This window comes from Scardinius erythrophthalmus (assembly GCF_964197995.2).
Source record: "Scardinius erythrophthalmus genome assembly, chromosome: 16".
Lineage (NCBI taxonomy): Eukaryota > Metazoa > Chordata > Actinopteri > Cypriniformes > Leuciscidae > Scardinius > Scardinius erythrophthalmus.
Genome location: NC_138236.1, coordinates 20,576,670 through 20,598,135, shown reverse-complemented (window position 1 = coordinate 20,598,135; position 21,466 = coordinate 20,576,670). Strand labels below are relative to the sequence as shown.

At 37.6% G+C, this 21,466-nt stretch overlaps 1 protein-coding gene across 3 annotated transcripts; it reads right to left on the bottom strand.

Annotated features, from left to right (window-relative positions):
* Window positions 1-3,473: 3,473 nt before the first annotated feature.
* znf574 (zinc finger protein 574) lies at window positions 3,474-19,552 on the bottom strand. Of its 3 annotated transcripts, none has more exons than XM_081389888.1 (7): window positions 19,491-19,552; window positions 16,252-16,415; window positions 12,591-13,974; window positions 10,979-11,435; window positions 8,324-8,418; window positions 5,344-5,774; window positions 3,474-4,349 (listed from the first exon to the last, which is right to left on the bottom strand). In XM_081389888.1, the coding sequence occupies exons 2-7, from the start codon at window positions 16,411-16,413 to the stop codon at window positions 3,831-3,833; spliced, it is 3,048 nt and encodes a 1,015-aa protein (XP_081246014.1). In that variant the 5' UTR covers window positions 16,414-16,415; window positions 19,491-19,552; the 3' UTR covers window positions 3,474-3,830. The 3 variants fall into 3 exon arrangements, with proteins under 3 accessions (XP_081246014.1, XP_081246016.1, XP_081246015.1); XM_081389890.1 differs by having other exon boundaries at window positions 10,979-11,432; window positions 19,491-19,539; XM_081389889.1 differs by lacking the exon at window positions 19,491-19,552 and adding an exon at window positions 19,221-19,431.
* Window positions 19,553-21,466: the final 1,914 nt, after the last annotated feature.

Here is a 21,466-nt window from a genome sequence, read left to right as displayed (position 1 = left end):
GAAGGGGAATGCTGTTTTGATATCACCGTCTATCATTTATGGGACTAATCATAATGATGCAGCAGCTTTATGGGGGAGGAGTTCAGCGGCCAGGAGTAAATTGAGGGAGCAAAGAACCAAGTGCAGGCAAACGCTGTGAGCTCCAGTAATGGCTCTACTTAGCCTCAATCTCTCAATGAGCTGAGGTAATGGAGCTCAACTCAAACCTCATTCAACTAGTGAAAATTCATGACGAGATTTGCAGTTAAAGAGCCCAAAGTACTGGTTTCACCGCAGTCATCAGTTATATGGCAAACTGCAGGATCATTTATTATGTTTGTACTCAGGGGAGCTGGTTTAGTTAATGTCATAATAAAAGGAGAAATTTAAGGGATTGTTCTCCCAAAAATGAAAATTCTGCCATTACTCGCCCTCATGTTCCAAACTGTAAGACTTTCGTTCATCTTCGGAACACAAATTAAGATACTTTTGATGAAATCTGAGAGCTTTCTGTCCTTCCATTGACAGTCTACGCAACTACCATTTTGACGCCTCAAAGTTCATAGATATCGTAAAACTAATCTATAAGAATTGAACGGTTTAGTCAAAATTTTCTGAAGAGAAGAGACATGATCGCTTTATATGATTTAATTCAGGCTTTTGTTTACATGTAAACAATGATCGGCAAACATAAACATGAGCTCAACCGAACTTGCTTGACGTGTGAGAACAAACCTCATTGGTTCTTGTGGAAGCTCAAATGTGCTGTGTAACACACGAGAATGAACCTCATTGGTTCTTAGAGAAGATCAAATGTGCTGTGTAACACACGAGAATGAACCTCATTGGTTCTTAGAGAAGATCAAATGTGCTGTGTAACACACGAGAATGAACCTCATTGGTTCTTGGGGAAGATCAAACGTGCTGTGTAACACACGAGAATGAACCTCATTGGTTCTTGGATGAGATCAAATGTGCTGTGTAACACACGAGAATGAACCTCATTGGTTCTTGGAGAAGATCAAATGTGCTGTGTAACACACGAGAATGAACCTCATTGGTTCTTGGGGAAGATCAAACGTGCTGTGTAACACACGAGAATGAACCTCATTGGTTCTTGGAGAAGATCAAATGTGCTGTGTAACACACGAGAATGAACCTCATTGGTTCTTGGAGAAGATCAAATGTGCTGTGTAACACACGAGAATGAACCTCATTGGTTCTTAGAGAAGATCAAATGTGCTGTGTAACACACGAGAATGAACCTCATTGGTTCTTGGATAAGATCAAATGTGCTGTGTAACACACGAGAATGAACCTCATTGGTTCTTAGAGAAGATCAAATGTGCTGTGTAACACACGAGAATGAACCTCATTGGTTCTTGGATAAGATCAAACGTGCTGTGTAACACACGAGAATGAACCTCATTGGTTCTTAGAGAAGATCAAATGTGCTGTGTAACACACGAGAATGAACCTCATTGGTTCTTGGATGAGATCAAACGTGCTGTGTAACACACGAGAATGAACCTCATTGGTTCTTGGAGAAGATCAAATGTGCTGTGTAACACACGAGAATGAACCTCATTGGTTCTTGGAGAAGATCAAATGTGCTGTGTAACACACGAGAATGAACCTCATTGGTTCTTAGAGAAGATCAAATGTGCTGTGTAACACATGAGAATGAACCTCATTGGTTCTTGGAGAAGCTCAAACTTGCTGCATAGTGCATAACATATGAGAATGAACCTTATTGGTTCACGAAAGTCAAGCGAACATGCTTGAGCTTCTGTTTATCATAACTGATGTGTGAGTTGATGAACGTTTATATGAGTAAAAGCCTAAATTCAATCTGTTCATAATATAAAGCGATTATGTCTCTTCAGAAAATTTTGGACTACGCTCAATTCTTATGGATTAGTTTTACAGTCCCTGTATTAACTTTTTGAAGCATCAAAGTGGTTGTTGCGTAGCTCTCAATGGAGGGAGAGAAATTGCTCAGATATTAATAAATTCAAGATGAATGATATTAACGAAATTCAATATTTTCAAGATGAACGAAAGTGTTTGGGACGCCGTGAGGATTTTGAGGAGTAATTAAAGACAAACATGTTATTTTTTGGATGAACGCCTTTCCCCAAGTTGTTTCATTTGTGCCTGCACAGAAACAGGCCTGGTTCTCAGCACACAATTCTGAGGCAGACTGGCTGGACAAATGATGCCTCTTTCCTGCAGGTATCTGGCCATTTTTCCGAGTCGCCGCACACATGGGACCACACATTATATATCAATGCGTCATATCTCTATGTTGCTTAGCAACCGAAAATAGCCTAAAGTTAGGATAATGAACTACATTAGCTGAAGAATTGCTTATTCTCGTTATTACATTTCGGTAATGTTTAAAGGTGATACCAGTCTTTCTAGAACTTCCGCCATCCATGGTATTTTTACCTGTGTTTAACTGTGGTCAAAAGATTCCCTTGAACAGCAACACTACTTAGGACGTTCCAAGAAGTTGCCAACATTTTCGCACCCTCCAAATCACGCACTCAGCTTCCGGCTTCCCATATATGGACTACCAGCTGTGAACGCGAAAAATGATTGACAGGCGGAAAGCACCTCACAAGCCTTCTAAGCCAAGGCTATAAACAAGCAATCATATTTTTATTTTATTGTAAAGAGACAGCCAAAGACATGAGCGTGATATTGCAGGACAGTTATTTCAGTGATGGTTGGATCCTGATATTTTGAATCTACTCAAGTAGTAGATTTGTTGCATTCAGTTCAATAAAAATCGCTTTAAATAAATATCACATTTAAATCCATGTGAAAAAGAAGTACACTTTGGCAGTACTTATTAAAGAAATAATACTTTAAAATAATATGTTTTCATACACTTACTTCCATGTTATTTACAATTAAATGAACATGTAGTATAGTTAAAATTTATTTTACATGCAGTTAGTTGATCCATCTTAAAGTAAGACTAATTTGTAATTTGATAATTACTTCTGTTTTTGAAATGGGGTTAAAGTGTGTTGCCGAATGTACAGACAATCATTTTTGGCAAATTAAAATATACTTTCATGTAATTTCTATTGAAACTTGTATGGCATGTATTTAAATATACATTTAATTACGCATTTGTAATGATGAATTTGCAATTTAGTACATCAAATAACACTGCAGTTAAAATTATAATCAAATACTTGTGCTTTTGTGAGTTAGTCAAAACATCAAAATAAGCAATTCTGAATTAGGACTGTTTGCGGTGCAAGAATCAATAACAATCTTGGTATAGAATAAAACTAGATGATTAAAAATTGTCATTGCACCTTCATTTCATTCAAAATGATCAGCAAAAATGATTTTTCCCTGACTGGCTCAAGCTTCATGCGCAGTCATCGGTGAGCTGACAAGAACACTTTCTCAGCGACTGTATTCCAGTTTGCACGCTTACAAATCTCTTTAAATGAAGCATTAACAGACCCCAACAAGCTCAAGCTTTTTATTAAAATTTAACACCACAAATGATGGTCCACTTTTTGTATTAAAGGCAAATAAAATACTCAAATGAAAAGGTAAAATTAAAGCGTAATTACACAGGCAAATTTAATTACAAAAGGCTTTGTGATTTTGTTTTCTCCAGGGTAAAGATGCTGAATCCTTGTACATCTATATCACAAAAGCAAAATATATCCTAGACAAAGAGGCGTCTCTCACAAATCCACTCGTACAAATAGACTTAAGTCCTGACCTGTTGTTTATCTATTGCTGAATCTGCCTTTCAAAAAAAAAAAAAAAAAAAAAACTAAATCATGTTAGGTTGATACCCCCCCCCCCAATCATCTTTACACAGTCTCCTCTAAAATAACCTCAATAGTGTGAGGCACATCCTGACCTGCCACTACAGAGATGTTAGGAACATTTATAGAGGGCACAGTGATGCTGGGCATGCTAAGGTTAGGGTGTAGGAAGACCACAGAGTTGCCTTCCTCTGCCACCAACATGCCCTCTTGGATCACAGGCATGGCGGACGAGGAGGATGGTGAAGATGAGGCAGACTCCTGTACTAAGAGGATGGTCTGTACTGCTGCATCATCATCCAGCTGTGCAGAAGGATCCACGGGGTCGTTGGCGTGCAGACGCATGTGTTTGTCGAGGTTGGGTCGTGAGCGGAAGGCGGTGGGACAGCGAGGGCAGACGTACGGGCGTTCTCCGCTGTGCACGCGGGCGTGCTCCGTTAGCCTGGCTGCCACACTGAAGCTTTTACCGCACACCCAGCACGTGAACGGCCGCTCGCCGCTGTGAATGCGCTCGTGATCCTGCAGATGCGGAAGCTGCCGGAAACGCTTCCCACAATGAGTGCACTGAAACAGATGTGAGAAAGTGTGAAAATATTTTGATGATGAAAGATTTTCTGATAATGACTGATGATGCAGACGAGACGAAAATTTTTTGAACATATGATTTTTATTACAAAGATCTGATAAAATTCTTGTGAAAAAACAAAAAATGTATGCCGTAAAAATGTTATGATAAATATAAGTTTGCAACATGTAAATGTAAATAAATAAGTATAAAAGCAAATAAATAAGCATAAAATATTTTATCAACTACTTATTAGCTTAGGTTTTCATATTTCATTTATGTTGATAAATATTTTTTTTTAATTATGTTTAAATTTCTTAAATATTTATACTTTTTTAAAAAAATAAATAATTTGTCTCTTATGCTTGTATATATATTATATATTGTGAAATATTATTGCAATTTAATTACATTTTTTAAGTATTTTGATTTATTTATAAATGTAATGTATTTCTATGATGGCTACGCTGAATTTTCAGCATCATTACTCCAGTCTTCAGTCATATGATCCTTCAGAAAATATTTTAATATGCTGCTTTGATGCTCAAGAAACATTTCTTAATATCAATGTTGAAATCAGTTGCTGCTTAATATTTTTGTGGAAATGGTGACATTTTTTTCAGGATTCTGTGATGAATCAAGAGTTCAAAGAACAGCATTTATTTGAAATAGAAATATTTAGTAAAATTATAAAAGGTCTTTACTCTTACTTTTAAGCAATTTAATGCATCCTTTCTGAATAAAAGTTTTCATTTCTTTCAACAAAAAGAAAAAGTAAAATGTACTAATGATATGTAATGGTAATATTATGATTATACTAATGATATTGAATGGTAATATATATATATGAATAATATTAAAATTGATTAAATGTTTAAATTAAAGGACTTTTATGCATGACAAAACCTAAACAAAAGATTGAAATAAACATGAACACTGGAACCAGCAAATATCTGAGCCATTCAGGTTCCCTCTTTCCTGAAAGAAACGTACCTCAAAGGGTCTTTCATTGGTGTGCGTTCTCATGTGAACGGTGAAGGTGGACGCATAGGCAAACTCCTTCCCGCAGAACTCACAGGTGAAGCGGCGCGGGGCGTTTCTTTTGCCTAATGCTCCACAGCAGTGAGCCACGAGGTGCTCCCCTAAAGCAGCACTGGAGGCGAAGCGCCGTCTGCAGGGGGTGAGCGGGCACCGCAGGGGTGTCTGACCCGTGTGGGAGAGGCGATGCAGGTCGAGACCATCCTGAGTCACACAGCGATGGCCGCACATATCGCACTCCAGCTGACCTCCCACCTTGCCCCTTCCCTGACCTTTATATCTGCGGCGTCCCGTCTCCTCCCCCGTGCAGCGCTGCAGGTGTGTGTCCAGCACGGTCTGATTCAGGAACTGAGAGCCGCAGTTAGGACACGTCTTTGGTTCTTTATCTACAAACAAAGACAGAGGGATTGCAGGGGTTTGAGAGCGAAAAATTGGAATATCGCATACAACATTTGCAAAAAAAGCACCATTTCCATATCATGTGTTCAAGAAAACAAAATCACCACTTCATGGGAAACTGGTGCAAATAATCAATAATAAAAATGGAAGATGCTGCAATCGGGAAAGTCACTGTAGCTCTTTTTTCTAACATAATAAACTATTTTCACCTCAGAGAGCGCACAGATGAAACAAACACCGTCATGTTATCTTTCGTTCGGAGGCGGATGCCTGATGTGTGGGAACACAATTGTGAAAGACAGTTGAGTTCTGGGAGGTAATTATACCAATTCATTTTGATAACAGACTTTGGCTCAGGCATTTCAGAATGACTAAAACAATATTTGAAATGCTGTGCAATGAAATTGGTCTTCTGGTTAGTCCAGTTATCCAATCATATGATCTGCTGAGACAAAGTCACGAGTTTATTGTTGCGCATCAAGGAATTTATTTGGTAAATGTGTTTTCATCGGTAGTTTAAGCATGTCTTCTTAATGGATACAACAGATTATCTGCCTCAATTGATATAAAATACACTTTACCTGCATTTTAAGATTTTATGCGCAACTTAGTATTTTCGTCCAGCTTTTGATATCCCAAAATACCATAAAAATACTGCAACTAGCAACTGTGCAACCCTTTTCTTTTCACATGACCATATTTAGAAAGGGCCCATCAAATATTTGATTGAGGGATTAAGCTTTTATTTTTAGCACGCTTAAGTACATTTTCTACATGCAGGTAAACACTTATTTTATATAAAAGCAAATTTATCCAGGTTCTTTATGAAATGCCAATGCATTAAGCCATTACAAAATTGGGATTATTAAATGAACTATTTTATCCAAAATGGTAGCTGAGGGTAAGTGTGTCAGATGCTTCAGGGTAAACTGTGCCAGTGGCTCTTCTAACAAATGCTATTGAAATATGAATCATTGACATTACCTAACAATTCAACCTAGCCCTTTAAATTACACATTTTACCCACTAATGTGGGGAAAGTTGTGCCAATGGACCTTTTTTTCCCTGAAAATGTCTATGGTCATATGTTATAGTCACAGTTTTACTTCTCTCTCATTTCTCCTTGACTAGAGGACAACTTAAGTTAAAAGTGGCCAACTTACCCCACTCACATATAAAGCGCTTATCTACAATAAGAGAAATGGACAGCCACACAGACCCTCTAGTCCTTGGCTTCTGATGTATTGCACATGAGAGATACTTATGTTTATGCACACGTTTCCTAACACACACTCAAGCAAAAATACATCTGTGGCTTCTTATCAAATGAATAAAAACAAACACGTATTATTTTTTCCTTATCTGAAAAGAGGGCTGCAGACAAAGAGAGCAACAAACATGAGCGCACAAAAAGATCCCCCTATTTTACACAGCACCAATCAGAGGGAGGGCAGCTGATAAACAGACATTTCACAGAATGCACAGCGCATACACAGAAATAACAGCACTTTATGGGGGTCACGGGTGATGTGATGTTTAGATGCAGAGCATTCAAACTATCAGACTGTGACTGCTTCACTGACCTTTACAGGCTTTTAAAAGCTTCTACTAAGCAACCCTGCACTCCCTTGTTTACACCTATACAAAAAAGATGATCCTGCTTCATTCTCTCCCTCTGCTTAGCTGAAGGGAGGAACATCTGCGGCAGGGGACTGATACATGTAAGATGCTCTGATCAGAGGTGATAGTGATCAGCAGCTGATCTTATCAATACACACACAAGCCATCCTGATCAATGTCACCTCTGACCCCATCTATTTACTGGGAAGGAATCGATGAAAGCTCATTCATTTAACAGGTCTGTCAAAGAGTTGGTGTGTGTGTGTGGTCAGATACACAAACATGAACCCAGACAGAGCTGTGGAGAATTGAGTGAGTTTGTGAGTGTATTAGGGATGTCTATGATCATTTACTGTATTTAATATATAGAATAGCTATTACAAAAAGTAGCTTTAGAAGCCTATATATTTAAAACAATTAAAGTCCCCCTGTAGTCAATCATTTGATCCCTTAAAACTAATCTTTGATCACCAAAATGACATATTTCAATATTTTTACCTTGAAAATAAATATATATATATATATATATATATATATATATATATATATATATATATATATATATATATATATATATATATTCACTATAATTATTATGTATATAATAAAAACAATAATGCAATTAATCATTTTATATAGACAATACATTGACTTCTAAAGCTACTTTTTGTCTATTCAATGCTTTTGTCTGCCACAATGATATAATGCCTTTGAAATATCTTCATTTGGAGCCTTTTCTCAGCAAATATTGATATGTGCTTAATTTAATTAATCGGTATATTGTTTAATTAATTTGATTACATTTTTAATCAAACGACAGTCCTAATCCTAACGCATGAGCGCAAAAGAAATAGTGTGTGAATGAGAGCTCGTAAGGACAAAAGGCTGAATGTGTAATTGTTTCCTGTAGGCTGACCTTGGTGGATGAGAGAGTGGAGGTCCAGCTCTTTGCGTCGTATAAATGCCTCCCCGCACACACTGCAAGGGAAGGGATGGCTGGTGTGTAGGAGTCTAGAACAGGGAAAAAAAATAGAGAAAGTGAATAAGAAAGGCTGCATCTTGCAATCCCTGGAGCCAATCCAGAAACAATCGCTATGTGAGAAAAGCCACGTTTGAATTCACCCACATTTCATAAGGCACACAGTCATGCACTCGCATAAAGGTATAATTAACATCAAGGAAAAATAATGCAGCTTCAACTTTAATCTGAAGAAAAGTCATTAAACATAGGCGTGCGGGAGAGGGGCAGCCTCTATTATTGTCTTAAAGCTCACTCGCATTGGGATCCAAATCACCAGGGTCCTTAGTAATTATTGCTGACATCAATAATTACTGCTCATATTTACTTCTCAGAATCATGGCAATGTCATCTTAACCAGTGCCCTCAGTAAAATGATTGGGGAAAAAAAGAAAAGAAAAAAAGAGAATTTTTTTTTTTAATTATTGACATTTCAATTAAGAACGCAATTTCAGTAAATTACTGACATATGCTTATTAGCTGTATCAGTGCTCTGGAAAATCAAGAAACTTTGATGTTTCAGAGATAATAGCCCTGTACTAATGCAGCATTAATGTGTTTTACTCCTGTGCCACAGACCATTATGAGAAATTCAGTAATGAAAGCCCCTGTGAATAGAGTTTAAAATAATTAGATAGGCATTATAATCTCACATAATGTATTATAAAAGGGCATTCTGCAATTCTGGTTATTGAACTTGTTTAGAAGAATTCAACTTATACCAGGGTAATTCCCATTCAACAGCACGTTCAAATGTAGTAAAAATGCTGATGACACTAAAGACAGAGGAAATAACTGTAATCGTGTAAGGGAAGGAGTCATATCTCACACTAGACTATCATTAAGGTACTTCAGTAGAAAGAAGCTTTCACTCTATTGATTTTTTCCCCCATCAGCAGCTCCCTAAGTGTTCAGCTATGCAAACATTTTAATAAGAACATTTTTTCAATTGTAATTCAAATTACATATTAATTTATGGCTAAACAGCAGAAAAACTAAATACAGAACCACAACCAAAAATGTATATGAAAAACTATTATTGGTGTCAAAACATCAACAAAGCCTTTCGTAGATGAACTATTCTCAAATATAACTTAGCATGATGTTTAGCAACATTTCTTTTGTGTTTCTGTTCTGGGAACACTCAATCTTTCAACTCACCCCTCATTAATTTCTACTCATTTCTAATATGCTGATTTAGTGCTCAAGAAACATTTCTTATGATCAATGTTGAAAACAGTTGTGCTGCTTAATTTTTTTCATTGATCAATTGAAAGTTTAAAATAATTAATAGCACTTATTTTAAATAGAAATCTATTGAAACATAATAGTATTTCCTGACAAATTTGATTAGTTTAATGCATCTTTGCTGACTTTTTTCCAACTTTTAAAAAAAATCTTACTGAGCCAGTTATCTGCCACCCTTTTCTTTAGTATTATTTGATCATTTTTCCAGCAGCAAAATCAAAGCCACATCCTATAAACACAACAGTAAGATGCTAAATGTCCAGGGTGACTGTTTAGTGCTCCTGTTCGGATTTCTGCAAGATTCACATTGACTGGCTGTCAAATGAAGGCATTGCTAAATACATCACATGGGAGTCAGTGAGAAATGTCAGAGGGACTTGTTTAATTGATCACTTCTCTAAGAGACTAATCAGACCTCTTCGTGATGTTGTACGGTTTGACAGGCAAAGTGTTTCTGGGACAGAAAAACCTGTAGGGTCACAGACCATAACAAGGAAGGGCACGAACAGAGCTTGTTAACCAACAGAAACATCTCTGTGATTGGTCTGGTGACATCTTTAGTTCCCACTCAAATAAAATGGCCTATCCGTTGCACACACACACACACAAAAAAACCCACACGTAATACTTTCCATGTTTACAACTGTATACATCATTTTCACTATATACACAAAATGCATCTGTTCACACGCCTCATAGTTCAGCACCGCAGCGAGCTGTCATGATAGACAGGAGAAGAAGCAGCTTTCCGTCCTCTCTTCCCACACTGACAGCTAGTTTTGAGTTGTTGTTTGAGAAAGTCTGGCATCGTGGTGACGCTTCCTTACATCATTACTCCAGCAAGCCATGTTGATGCATCGGATACTGACTACACCGCTTTAACAAACGGATCAGATTTCATCACTTGCTAAATCACAGTGCGGACAGTCGCACCTAAAGATCGGATTTGAAAACCAAATCGGATTTGTAAGCATCGCCAGACAATTTAGGTTCTTGCTGACTACTTATACCTTTCCATCTCTATTTACAGTCAGATTTAATATCAATCAACTCTGGGAACAAGCTATGGAGGAGGATGAATATATTTAAAGAGACAGTTGTGTCATTCTAAAAGGCTGTTTGATCTGTTTGAAAACAAAAGAAGATATTTTGAAAGTGTTTTTTTTTCTGTCCATAAAATAAGTGTTTTGGACCCCATTCACTTTTATCGCACAGACAAAAACAATTAAATTTTAATGGAAAAAGAAAAAGAAATGCATGATGGTGAGCAAATAATGAATTTAGATTGTTGGGTAAAACACAGACCTGTGACTCTTCAGCTGGGACTCAAACTTGAAGCTGGCAGGACACTCTGGGCAGATGTGTAGACGCCCATCACTTGACTGTCCCTTGCCTTTCCCTCTGCCTCTGACCCTGCGTTCCTGGGGTTTCCCCTGGTGAATCAGCATGTGCCGTTTAAGTGACGTCGGCTGGAAGAAGCGCTTGTCACAGAGGGGGCAGTTGAATATGCGGGATCCTCCGTGGGTCAGGTTGTGACGCAGCAGGTTGGCCGGAGTTGGGAAGCTCTTTTTGCAAATTTTGCAGTTGAAGAGTTTCTCGCCCGTGTGCTGGAACACATGCTCACGCAGGCGGCTGCGCCGTGTAAAGCCCTGGCCACAGTGCGGGCACTCGTGGGGCAGGGCAGTGCGTGACCAGTCGCGGCTCAGCTTGGCGGGGGCCTCAATGGCACCGTCTCCAGCTGCTGCTGCTGCTGCTGTTGCTGCTGTTGACAGAAACACGGTTAATGGGGAATCTAAACAGAAGAGACTGTCCATGTAATATCAAATTTATTTGATACGATACAGGCTTAAACATTATGAACATTGTGAAATATGAACAAGTATTGTACCATATCACAATCTGTCACTATCAGATACTAGAAATTTGTAGTAATTAGCAGGTATCAGTTTCACATATTAAAAAAATTATGATAATATTTCAGAATATTATGGTTTAATCAAATAAATGTAGCCTTTTTGAGCATAAGATTTCTTTCAAAAACATTACAAAATTTCACAGACCCCAATTTTTTGAAAGGTAGTGTAACATCATACATTTAATATGTTCTTGCGAGCTGTGGATCAAAAATGTCCAGATACATAAAGCTGGCAACACTGCAAAATAATCTCTATGCATTCTATTCCAGTTAGTCTATTTCCTTTTTTATTTTAAGCATTTTAAGCAATTACTTTATTTCTTATTTTCTATTACAATAGTATCTGTAAAATAGAATAAAATAGTTATCATTATTATCATAGTTTCTGATCAGTCACTATAAAGCAGAATAAGACAATGCAAATGTTTTATTCTGCATAAAAGACTTTTTTTCCCTCTCTGAAATATTACACAGCTCCCAGATCCCAAACTAAAAAGCTCTGATTCAAGTAATTAATTTGGTGCTTTCAAAAACATAATTAATCAGTAACTTTAAAACTTTTACTCAAAGGGATAGTTGTTCTAAACTGTATAACTTTCATTCTTCGGAGGAACATAAAATAATACATAAAATAAAATAAAAAGGAATTAACAATAGTAACCAAAATGGATTGGTTATCAACATTCTGCAAAATATATGTTTTATGTTCTGTAGAAGAAAACATATTCATACAGGTTTGGAACAACCTGAGGGTGAGTAAATAATGTCAGACTTGGGTAACTAGCCCTTAAGCATGGTTTTCAACAATTTCTCAATTGTACAAAAGTTCTCTTCTGAGTAACTTAATGTACTCAGGTCTGACTATATTAAGACCCAGCGCAGCCTAGAACCATAAACATGGAGTTACATTATCAGTTAGAAAACCGCCCAAACAACAGAGCATGTACGGATATCCTACTTAGTAGGTCTCTTTGGAATTGTGTTGTGTGCACTCAGTCTGACCTGGTTGCCTGAGGTTCACGCTGTCTCTGGGTTTCACAACAATAGCTGGAGCTGCAGTAGGGTAGAGTCTGCTTTTCACTTCAGCAGCGGGTTGATGTCCCGCAGTTGTGTTCTTATGCTCCCGGCGATGGTACAGGAACTGCGTGGTGCTCATGAACTCAGCCCCACACTCAGTGCAAGTGTGCAACGCCGCCTCCAGGCCGTGCTCGGTTCTGCGGTGTGTGGCCAACTCCTGATCGCTAGTGAAAACAGATCCGCACTGATGGCAGAGGAAAGCAGAGGAGGGTCCCGTCACAGGTTCCTCTGTGGCATTACTTTCCACCTCTGCTTGGGTCTCCTCAACCACAGTGCTCATTTCCATCTCCATCTTATCAATGACCACCTCCATTCCTTCGTCCTGCTTAGCTCCGTCTCTTTCCTCCACCAAAATCTCGGTGCCTTCCACCGCAGGTTCCTGCTCAGTCTGGAGAGCCTCAGTCCCTCTCATCCCATCACTGTCCAGCTCAACCTCCACATGTGCTCCAGGGGTCTCAGTTATGGTCTGTTCCAGAGTGGTCACCTCCATTAGGCTCTGGCCTTCTCCCGCTGTGGCTAAAAGCAAAAGTCCCTCGCCTGGGGCCTCCAGCATGGCTGTGGAAAGCTGTGGAATTGTAGGTGGTGCCTGCTTGGGTTCGTCCTCCACCTCTGAGCGGTGCTGCTTACGGTGATAGAGGAAAAGAGTGGTGTTGAGGAAGCCCTCTCCGCACACCGTGCACCGGTGTAGAGCGTCTTTCAAGCCATGCTGAGTCTTGCGGTGAGTCACGAGCTCTGGAACCATACTGAAGCTTTGTCCACACTCCACGCAGAGCAAGCTGGAGGGGGGTTTGGCCTTCTTCTGCCCCCTTCGCCTTGTGACGGGGCTGTTCTCTTGAGCCGAGGTTTCCACGGGCACAGCTTCCTGGGTGACCGGGACCTCTGGAGGTTCACTGGGGACACTGTCGCCTGCTACGCCCTGCTGAGAGATCGCAGGTGTCGCAACTCCTTCAGAAACCTCCACAAATACTTGACTAGTGCTCTCCTGTCCTCCTTCTTCTGTCACCTCCATCTGTTCGTGTGACTGCTCAGCATCCTCATATTCTGGCTGGCCAGGCAGCGTTTGGGCTACTGTTTCGAGAGTTTCTTCACTCTGTTCTCCTCCAGGACCAGGTCCCGTCTCAAGGCAACAGCCCATCTTGCGGTGCTGTTGCCACAGTGACAGAGCATCAAAGAGAACCTCACAGTCAGCGCACTGGTACAGAACACGCGGAGCATCGGACTGAAAAGTTTTCTTCTGTGCTAGCAGAGTAGACAAATCAACAGCTGTCTGAGTCTGGATCTGGGGAACGGACATAGCCTGCATCGCCACCTAGTGAGATGACAGAAAACATACACATCAAGTTATCTGATGACAGGCTATGACAATTGTAGAGGGAATTTGGGTCAAAGATCTGATGGTCATTTGTTTAATTTGATTTTTATTTTATTTTTTAATACAGTTAAAAATGCTACTCTTAACTACAGTTAATTGAATAAACCCCTTCTAGGATTTGCATGTTTTGATTTCTGAACTATAATTCATTTTGATATATATTATATGAATTAAAATTACACACATGCGTTTAAAACATTTGAAAACGATTTTTCATTTTCTTACTCACTGATACTAAACAATTTGTCATAGACTTACTATAAATTCTCCAAGGAGTCTAAAAACATACTGATGTGTTTGTAAAAATTATTCAATTTTTTTTTTTTATTTTTTGCAGGTTTAAATTAGATTTTATTCCCAGCTTTTCAGTGTGGACATTATGTCCTCTTGTACCAGCATTGTACAACTCCTTTAATATTTTATATACACTAAAAAGTACAAACAGATTCAACTTCTCCCTGAACACAGTCACAGAAAGGAAACACCCAGATGCCGAATGTAAAAACCCACTGAAAGAGTTAGCTCATGTCACACTCAATTCAAGCTAACATTCACTGTTACTAAGGGCACGGCGTGGGGGTCCGTGCTACCGTCATTTGATGCAACCGGCTGCGACAGCCTATTGAACTGACATGGCACAAAACTGTTTGTGTGTGTGTTTTTTTTTTTTAATAGTTTAAGCACCCACTTAAGCCATCTTGATGAGAGGGTATTAAGAGTAGAGAGGATGACTCAGAGAGACAGTGAGGTTTTGCTGAGGACATCCATAAACCGGATGGCCAGATGCACTTATGTTGTATCTATTTTCAGCGTGGATGTTTCAAATGAGATAAGAGCAGATGGAGATCTAAAAACAAAGTCAAAGAGACGATGACACTGCGAATGGGCAGAACAGACTGCAGCCTCGTCTCGTCCACCAGCTGATATGGAGCAGCATTATAATATATAATACTAAAAACAAGGTGAAAACTATTGATATAAAAACATGGAATAAAATAACTAATGCTAAATAAACACAAACAAAAAAAATAACTATCTTCACGTCACCTCGTGTCCTTATTTGGCTCTGTGTCTGAGTTATAAGTGTGGGTCTTGCTTTTGGATATACTTGAAAATCAATAAATTGTTTCTTGGGTTGTAATTGGGTTTTACTTCTATTTGCATCTATTTTTTTTTTTTTTTGGGGAATAAAATAAGGCCTAACATCAGGCCAAAACAGCATTTTTAGCATTTTAACATTTAATAATAATTAGAAAACATTAAAAATATTATTATAACTTTTAACTTAAGTGGACTTAAAACAATATTTACATAAACCCATTATAATAAATGTCACTTTTAAAATGTGTTTGGTAATGTGTCTGTCAATAATCTATAATATTCATTCTCGTTTCCACACATACACCTAATAAATTTACACATCTGTGTAAAAACATACATTTAATTTTCTGTGTGTGTGTGTGCATATAATATACACAAAGAAATATAAATGTGAAAAAAATATTAAAATAAAATACATAAAAACCTTGATATAGAGAAATAGTTATAGTTAGGCCTCGTCTGTAACAACGCAATAATGAAAAAGGCACATTTTCTCATTTGATTCACTTTTTTGTGGTGATTTGCTACTTGTTTAAAAAGCAGAAAGACAGAAAATGTCTTTTTCAACTGTGACTAATAACTAGCTTGAAGGGAGCAATTCAAATCATTATAAACACATTCAAACTTGAGTGTTTTTACAACAACTACAGTAAAAGTGCATTCACATCAGAGCGTAAAAGACAGAATCTCAAGTGCCTAATTTCCCCCCTGTAGTGAAGAGGCAAATTAGAAGCTGCGCAAAAAAAAACACCATACGCTTACAAAATGATCCTTTTACATATCCTTTCAGTTCACCATTCAGGATTACGGGAAGCTGCTCTTCAAATTTTCTAGTCTATTTGAGATAATTATAGTTACGAGTTCAAGGGGTTTTAAGGGAATAAAATAGATTACATTTTTCCCTGGCTTTCAGGAAACGCATGTTAATGCACCCCATTTAGAGATAACGCGGAGTAACACCACAAAGAAAAATTATTATTTAATGAGAAGAAATTTGACAAATCCATCTATGTCATGTGACTCTTAGGAAAGAGATGACTTCCTATGTGGGCTGGTGAGTTTAATCAGAAAGATAAACCTTTGAATTAGTTTAGGGGTGAAGTGTGTGTATACCTGTGACAGACCAGCAGCGGCGGCTGCAGCCTCGATGGGCGTCTCATTGGGCAGGAGTTGTGGAGTCTCTGCAGTGCAGGTCATCTGATGTGCAAGCACTTCCTCTAGTGTGGGAAACTCCCGATAACAGGGAAAGCACATGTACACTGAAGACGACTCCATGGCTGCTTGAAACAAACAAGAATATGTTGATAAAAAACAATAATACACATTTATATAAAGCCAAGAAATTAAAACATTTGATAAAAGGGTAAAATGTTAAAGGTCTGATTCCAATAACAGCGCCCTCTTTTGATGCAACAGAAAATGTACAAATTAAAATAAACTGCAGCAATCCTACAAATAAATATTTAGCACTTAAAGGGATAGTTCACCCAAAAATGAAATTTCTGAAAAAGACGACATTTTGATGAATGTTTGTAACCAAACAGTTGATGAGCCCCATTGACTTCCATAGAATTTTTTTATTTCCATACAATGGAAGTCAATGGGGTCCATCAACTGTTTGGATACTGATATTCTTCAAAATATCTTCTTTTGTGTTCAGCAGAAGAAAGAAATTCATACAGGTTTGGAACAACTTAAGGGTGAGTAAATGATGACAGAATTTTCATTTTTGGGTGAACGGACATCCCTTTAACATTCATTTAACAAAAAAAGAGAAAGATAACTTTTAGAAAGTTTAATGCATACTTTTTTAGACAAAATTATTGTATTCAACATTATTAGCCTATATTAAGTCATTTTGACAGTTTTCATTTCTTTACTTATAAGGATTAAAGTTATTTTACTTACAATAGTCATTTTTAAAAGTTTTTTGTCGGTAATGCAGGCCTAGGTTTTTTTTTTGTATTAAATTCATCAAATAAATTTACAAAGTTACTATTTTAAATAAATGCTGTTCTTTTCAAGTTTCTAATCAGCAAAGAATCTTCAGAGAAACAAAGAAAGTTTCAGTTTCCACAAAAAAATTAATAATAAGAAGAAATCTTCCTTGAGCAACAAATCAGAATATCAGACTAAAGAGAAGACTGGAGTAATTCAGCTTTGCCAGCAGAGGAATAAATTTACATTTTAAAATTGAAAACATTTATTTTAAACTGTAATGATATTTCACAAAATTACTATTTGATAAACAAATAAATGCAGCCTTTGGCGTTACTACTTAAAAAAAAAACAGCAATGCTTTTTTGGCTGATTCGGCTTCATGCCACACCTCCATGAGGTGACAGGAAGAGGATGGACTGGATAGTTTTAAGAAAGAAAGGAGGATGAATGTGAAATAATAGACATTCCATTGCAGATGGCATGTGAAATGTCCTTACAGCATGTTATCAGTGTTATCATGAGGGGGCTGAGTGCTACATGTCGTGCAAACTGTGGTAAAAACAAAGCCATGCTCATTAGATTCACTCAGCATAATTTATCAAGACAGCACAAAAGACTAAATAATTACAGCTGAAATGTCACAGAGCAAACTTAAATGGCAGTCGAATTCATCCTGACAATCATAAACATATGAAAAACAAAGCTGCACCTAAATGTATGTAAACAACAAAATCTCAGAGGTGGACAGTACATTTACTTGAGTACTGTACTTAAGTACACTTTTTGAGTATCTGTACTTTACTTGAGTATTATTTTTTCTGGAAACTTTTTACTTTAACTTCACTACATTTGAAAGACAAATATCGTACTTTTTACTCAACTACAATTCTGTCACGGCCCTTGAGTAGAAAATAGTAACGTCAGTCATGGGATGATTTGGTTGGAAATGAAAGTCGGGTTGACGTCAGAACCCGACTGATGTTGGTTTCTGATGTCAACCCGATTTCATTTTCAACCACAATACGTCTGTCCAAAATTGGAGATTAACGTCAATCTGACGTTGGATTCTGACATCAACCTGATTTTCATTTTCAACCTTGGGTTTGGTCTTCTAAATGCGAATTTTGTCATTGTTTTGGAGCACACTAGCTTATAGATAACAGTAAGGCTAACATATTCATACTAAAAGCCAAAAAACTTTAAATAGGGCACTATTTGAGGGAACAGCCATTTGGGTGTCCGAAACCATTGTGGACGTTATTGAGTGCACTTATTCAATCTCACATTCAATCCCACGACTGAACTGTGTTCTAGAAATAAATATGATATTGATATGAGGGTAAGAAGGCAGGCATAGATTCAGAGGCATAAGGCACTGTAAGATTTACATACAACAATAATAAAACAATGCACTGACATTTACTTTTGATACTTAAGTACTTTTTTATAACTTTTACTTGTAACGTTGTAATATTTGACCAGTAATATCTGTACTAGTAAGGAAGTTGTGTACTTTGTCCACCCCGGCAAAATCTGGATATGAAATGATCCCTCTTTTCACTAGAAGGCAATGGCCTGTATAGTTTATGTCAGTAAGGTTAACCTGGCCAATTTATTCAGTAATAGTTACAGATAGACTGATATTCAGTGTGACCAATAGTTGTCTTCTTCAATACGAGGTCAACAATAGTAGTTAATAATTAAAATTAAAAATGGTATAATACTTAATAGTTATTTAATATTGAGCTGTAATTATATTTATATACATTTTCAGTCAAATCAGTCATAGGTCACTTTATAAATAATAATTAATGTCCTAAAACAACCGATATGAATGAATCTCTTGAACTTCAGTAATAATGATAATACACTATTAACGATGTCTATAGCAAACACCAAAACCGGTTAATTGACTACAAGGGTTTCTCTCTTCCACTAAACTTGTGTTACACTTGGAGGATCTGGATGGACAGCAGCACGATCACAGCACCCGACACAAGCTAACTAACACCGGTTAGCCAACAGCCTCCACCAGCGGGCTCTGCTGGCCTGCTAGCTTTTTAGCCTGCTAGCTTTAACTAAACAACAGTTCATATGTTATAGATATATATTTACAGAACTACAGTCTTTGGTTTATTGACCGTTATGTGTTCAAAGTGCAGCCGCTGTGGGTGCTCGGTCGCGCTCAAACATTGAGAGCATAGCGCGAGCGAGCGAGAAGCGCCGAAGAAGGGCGGCACGCGCTTCTTCGGTGGTAGTTTGGCGGAATCCGCCCGTTAGCAAAGGGCGAATGTCTCCCCCAGTCGAGTCTCCGAGACGTCAGGTATTATTAAATTACATACACTGTAGGTAACCTTGGATTACTCTTTAAAAAAAAACATTGTTCCCGTTGTATAAAATAAACAACTCACCGATTTATGGCCCAGTCCTTTCGTATCTGTCAGAAATGTTATTTTGAACGTCTCAACAAAGCGCGATGTCATTGGTCCACAGCACTTTTCAACTCCACCAATAGAATTCCTCTAAAGTACAGCGTACTTGCAAAAATGCGTCATCTGGGACTCTGCGGGTTCAACATCACATCAGTATACAGCGTTTCGTCTTTGGTCAAGAATGGGTGAAAACTGTACCAAAGTCCTTTTTAAGGACTGTACAGACCCTTTATAAAGACATCCCTAGAAAGGAAACCTTGTCTTCTCTAAAGGGAGTTCATAATGGTTTCCATTATCTTAGAGGCGTTACAAGTGTTCTCGGATGCCTATGGCCTTTCTGTCAATCATAGTAAATAAAGATTTTGACTGATCATCATTTTGACATTTCAGATGTATGTGGTTAGATATCTTGGTATTTAAACTTGCAAATGTCCATCTGTAACTTTTTAATTGCTGGTCTCAGAGGAACCTGGATATCCTTAGATGTGTAGTTTTACTTTCCCAGACTGAGGGAATTCCGAGGCTCTCTTTGTATGTATGTGCTTAGATATTGATAGAGCGTTATTTAGGCTAAGTTCATTTGGAAAAACAGGACTGAATTTGTAAAAAGATAAACTATTATCAGAACTTTTTCAGTAGGCCCTCCCATTAATATTATTTTTTAATCAATTGGATAAAACATTGTTTGCCCATTAGAATTTTATCTGGTTTTATATCACCAATTTATTATTAGAAATGTGTGTCGGATTAATATTTCTGCTATTGTCTGACCAATCTAAGCCTTATTGTCTAAGCAATCACTAGAAGCTTGGAACTTAGCCTTTAAGCATAATTTCTCTTCACACTTATGCATACTGTGGAATGTTATAAGAACATGAACAGGATACATTTAAAAACAATGGTTTCTATTTGATAAGGGAATTCATTTTGTTTCAGATTTGCTAAATAGTAGGCTAATGGTGAGATTCATATCAACAATTTACTTCCTTCTCAGATATTGGTCTGGTTTGTAGTAAAGCGCATCTCATAAATTACTTCACCTTGTGAAAACACTTATCTGTTATAACTCAATTGTTTGGCAGATACAGATTCCAAACCATTTTTATTGGAGGTAACATTTAGGTTAAGAAATGTAATCATTTTGAATAATTGAAGAAAATAATGGCCCCAAATGGTAGGCCTATTGTTTGTGATACAATTGTAATGGCTGTTGCCCACCATATTGCTCAAAAACCAACAAATGTGGAATTAATGAATATTTGCAAATGCACTTGACAAAAGACAGTGGAGTTTCACCTTTTTGAAAGAAAAATAGAACAAATTCATTCATGGCCTTGGAAAATGTATTCCAATGTCAGTAACATAAGACTAGACCTAAGACTATAATTAAAAATGATGAAGATTATAACGTCATATCAACACAAACAACATTAACCTTTGTTTTTTTGCGTGATTTAATCTCATATCTCTACCCTGTAATCTCAAACCTTAATACCCAATCTTTGTGTGAATTGAGGACAACCAAGACTTCCTGATTGGCTTTTGTTTTCAGCGCACAGTGATCGGTCTAAATACATAGTTTCAGTTCTTAATTGAACATCTACTCCGATGTGAACATCTGGTGCCTTCGTCCTTTGAATGCCAGGCAATGCAAATGTCCAATCATACAAATGCAATAAGGCATTTCAAAATCATGACCCGGCCTCAGCTGAAGCTATGAGCTAATTCGAAAACAAAGCTACTGAATTTCGAAGAATGTTCAGTCAGATTTGAAATCCACGAAGACCCACACTGGTGATCATTGGGGCATCAACTTCAACCCTACTGAGCTCTAGACAGCAGTTTAATTATTCTCTCCATTTAAAGGTATAGTGGAGGATTTTTTACTTCCGGGTGGATCACCTATACTATTGGTCCTCCTAATTGTCAATCATTCTGGTGAATCAATCAAACTT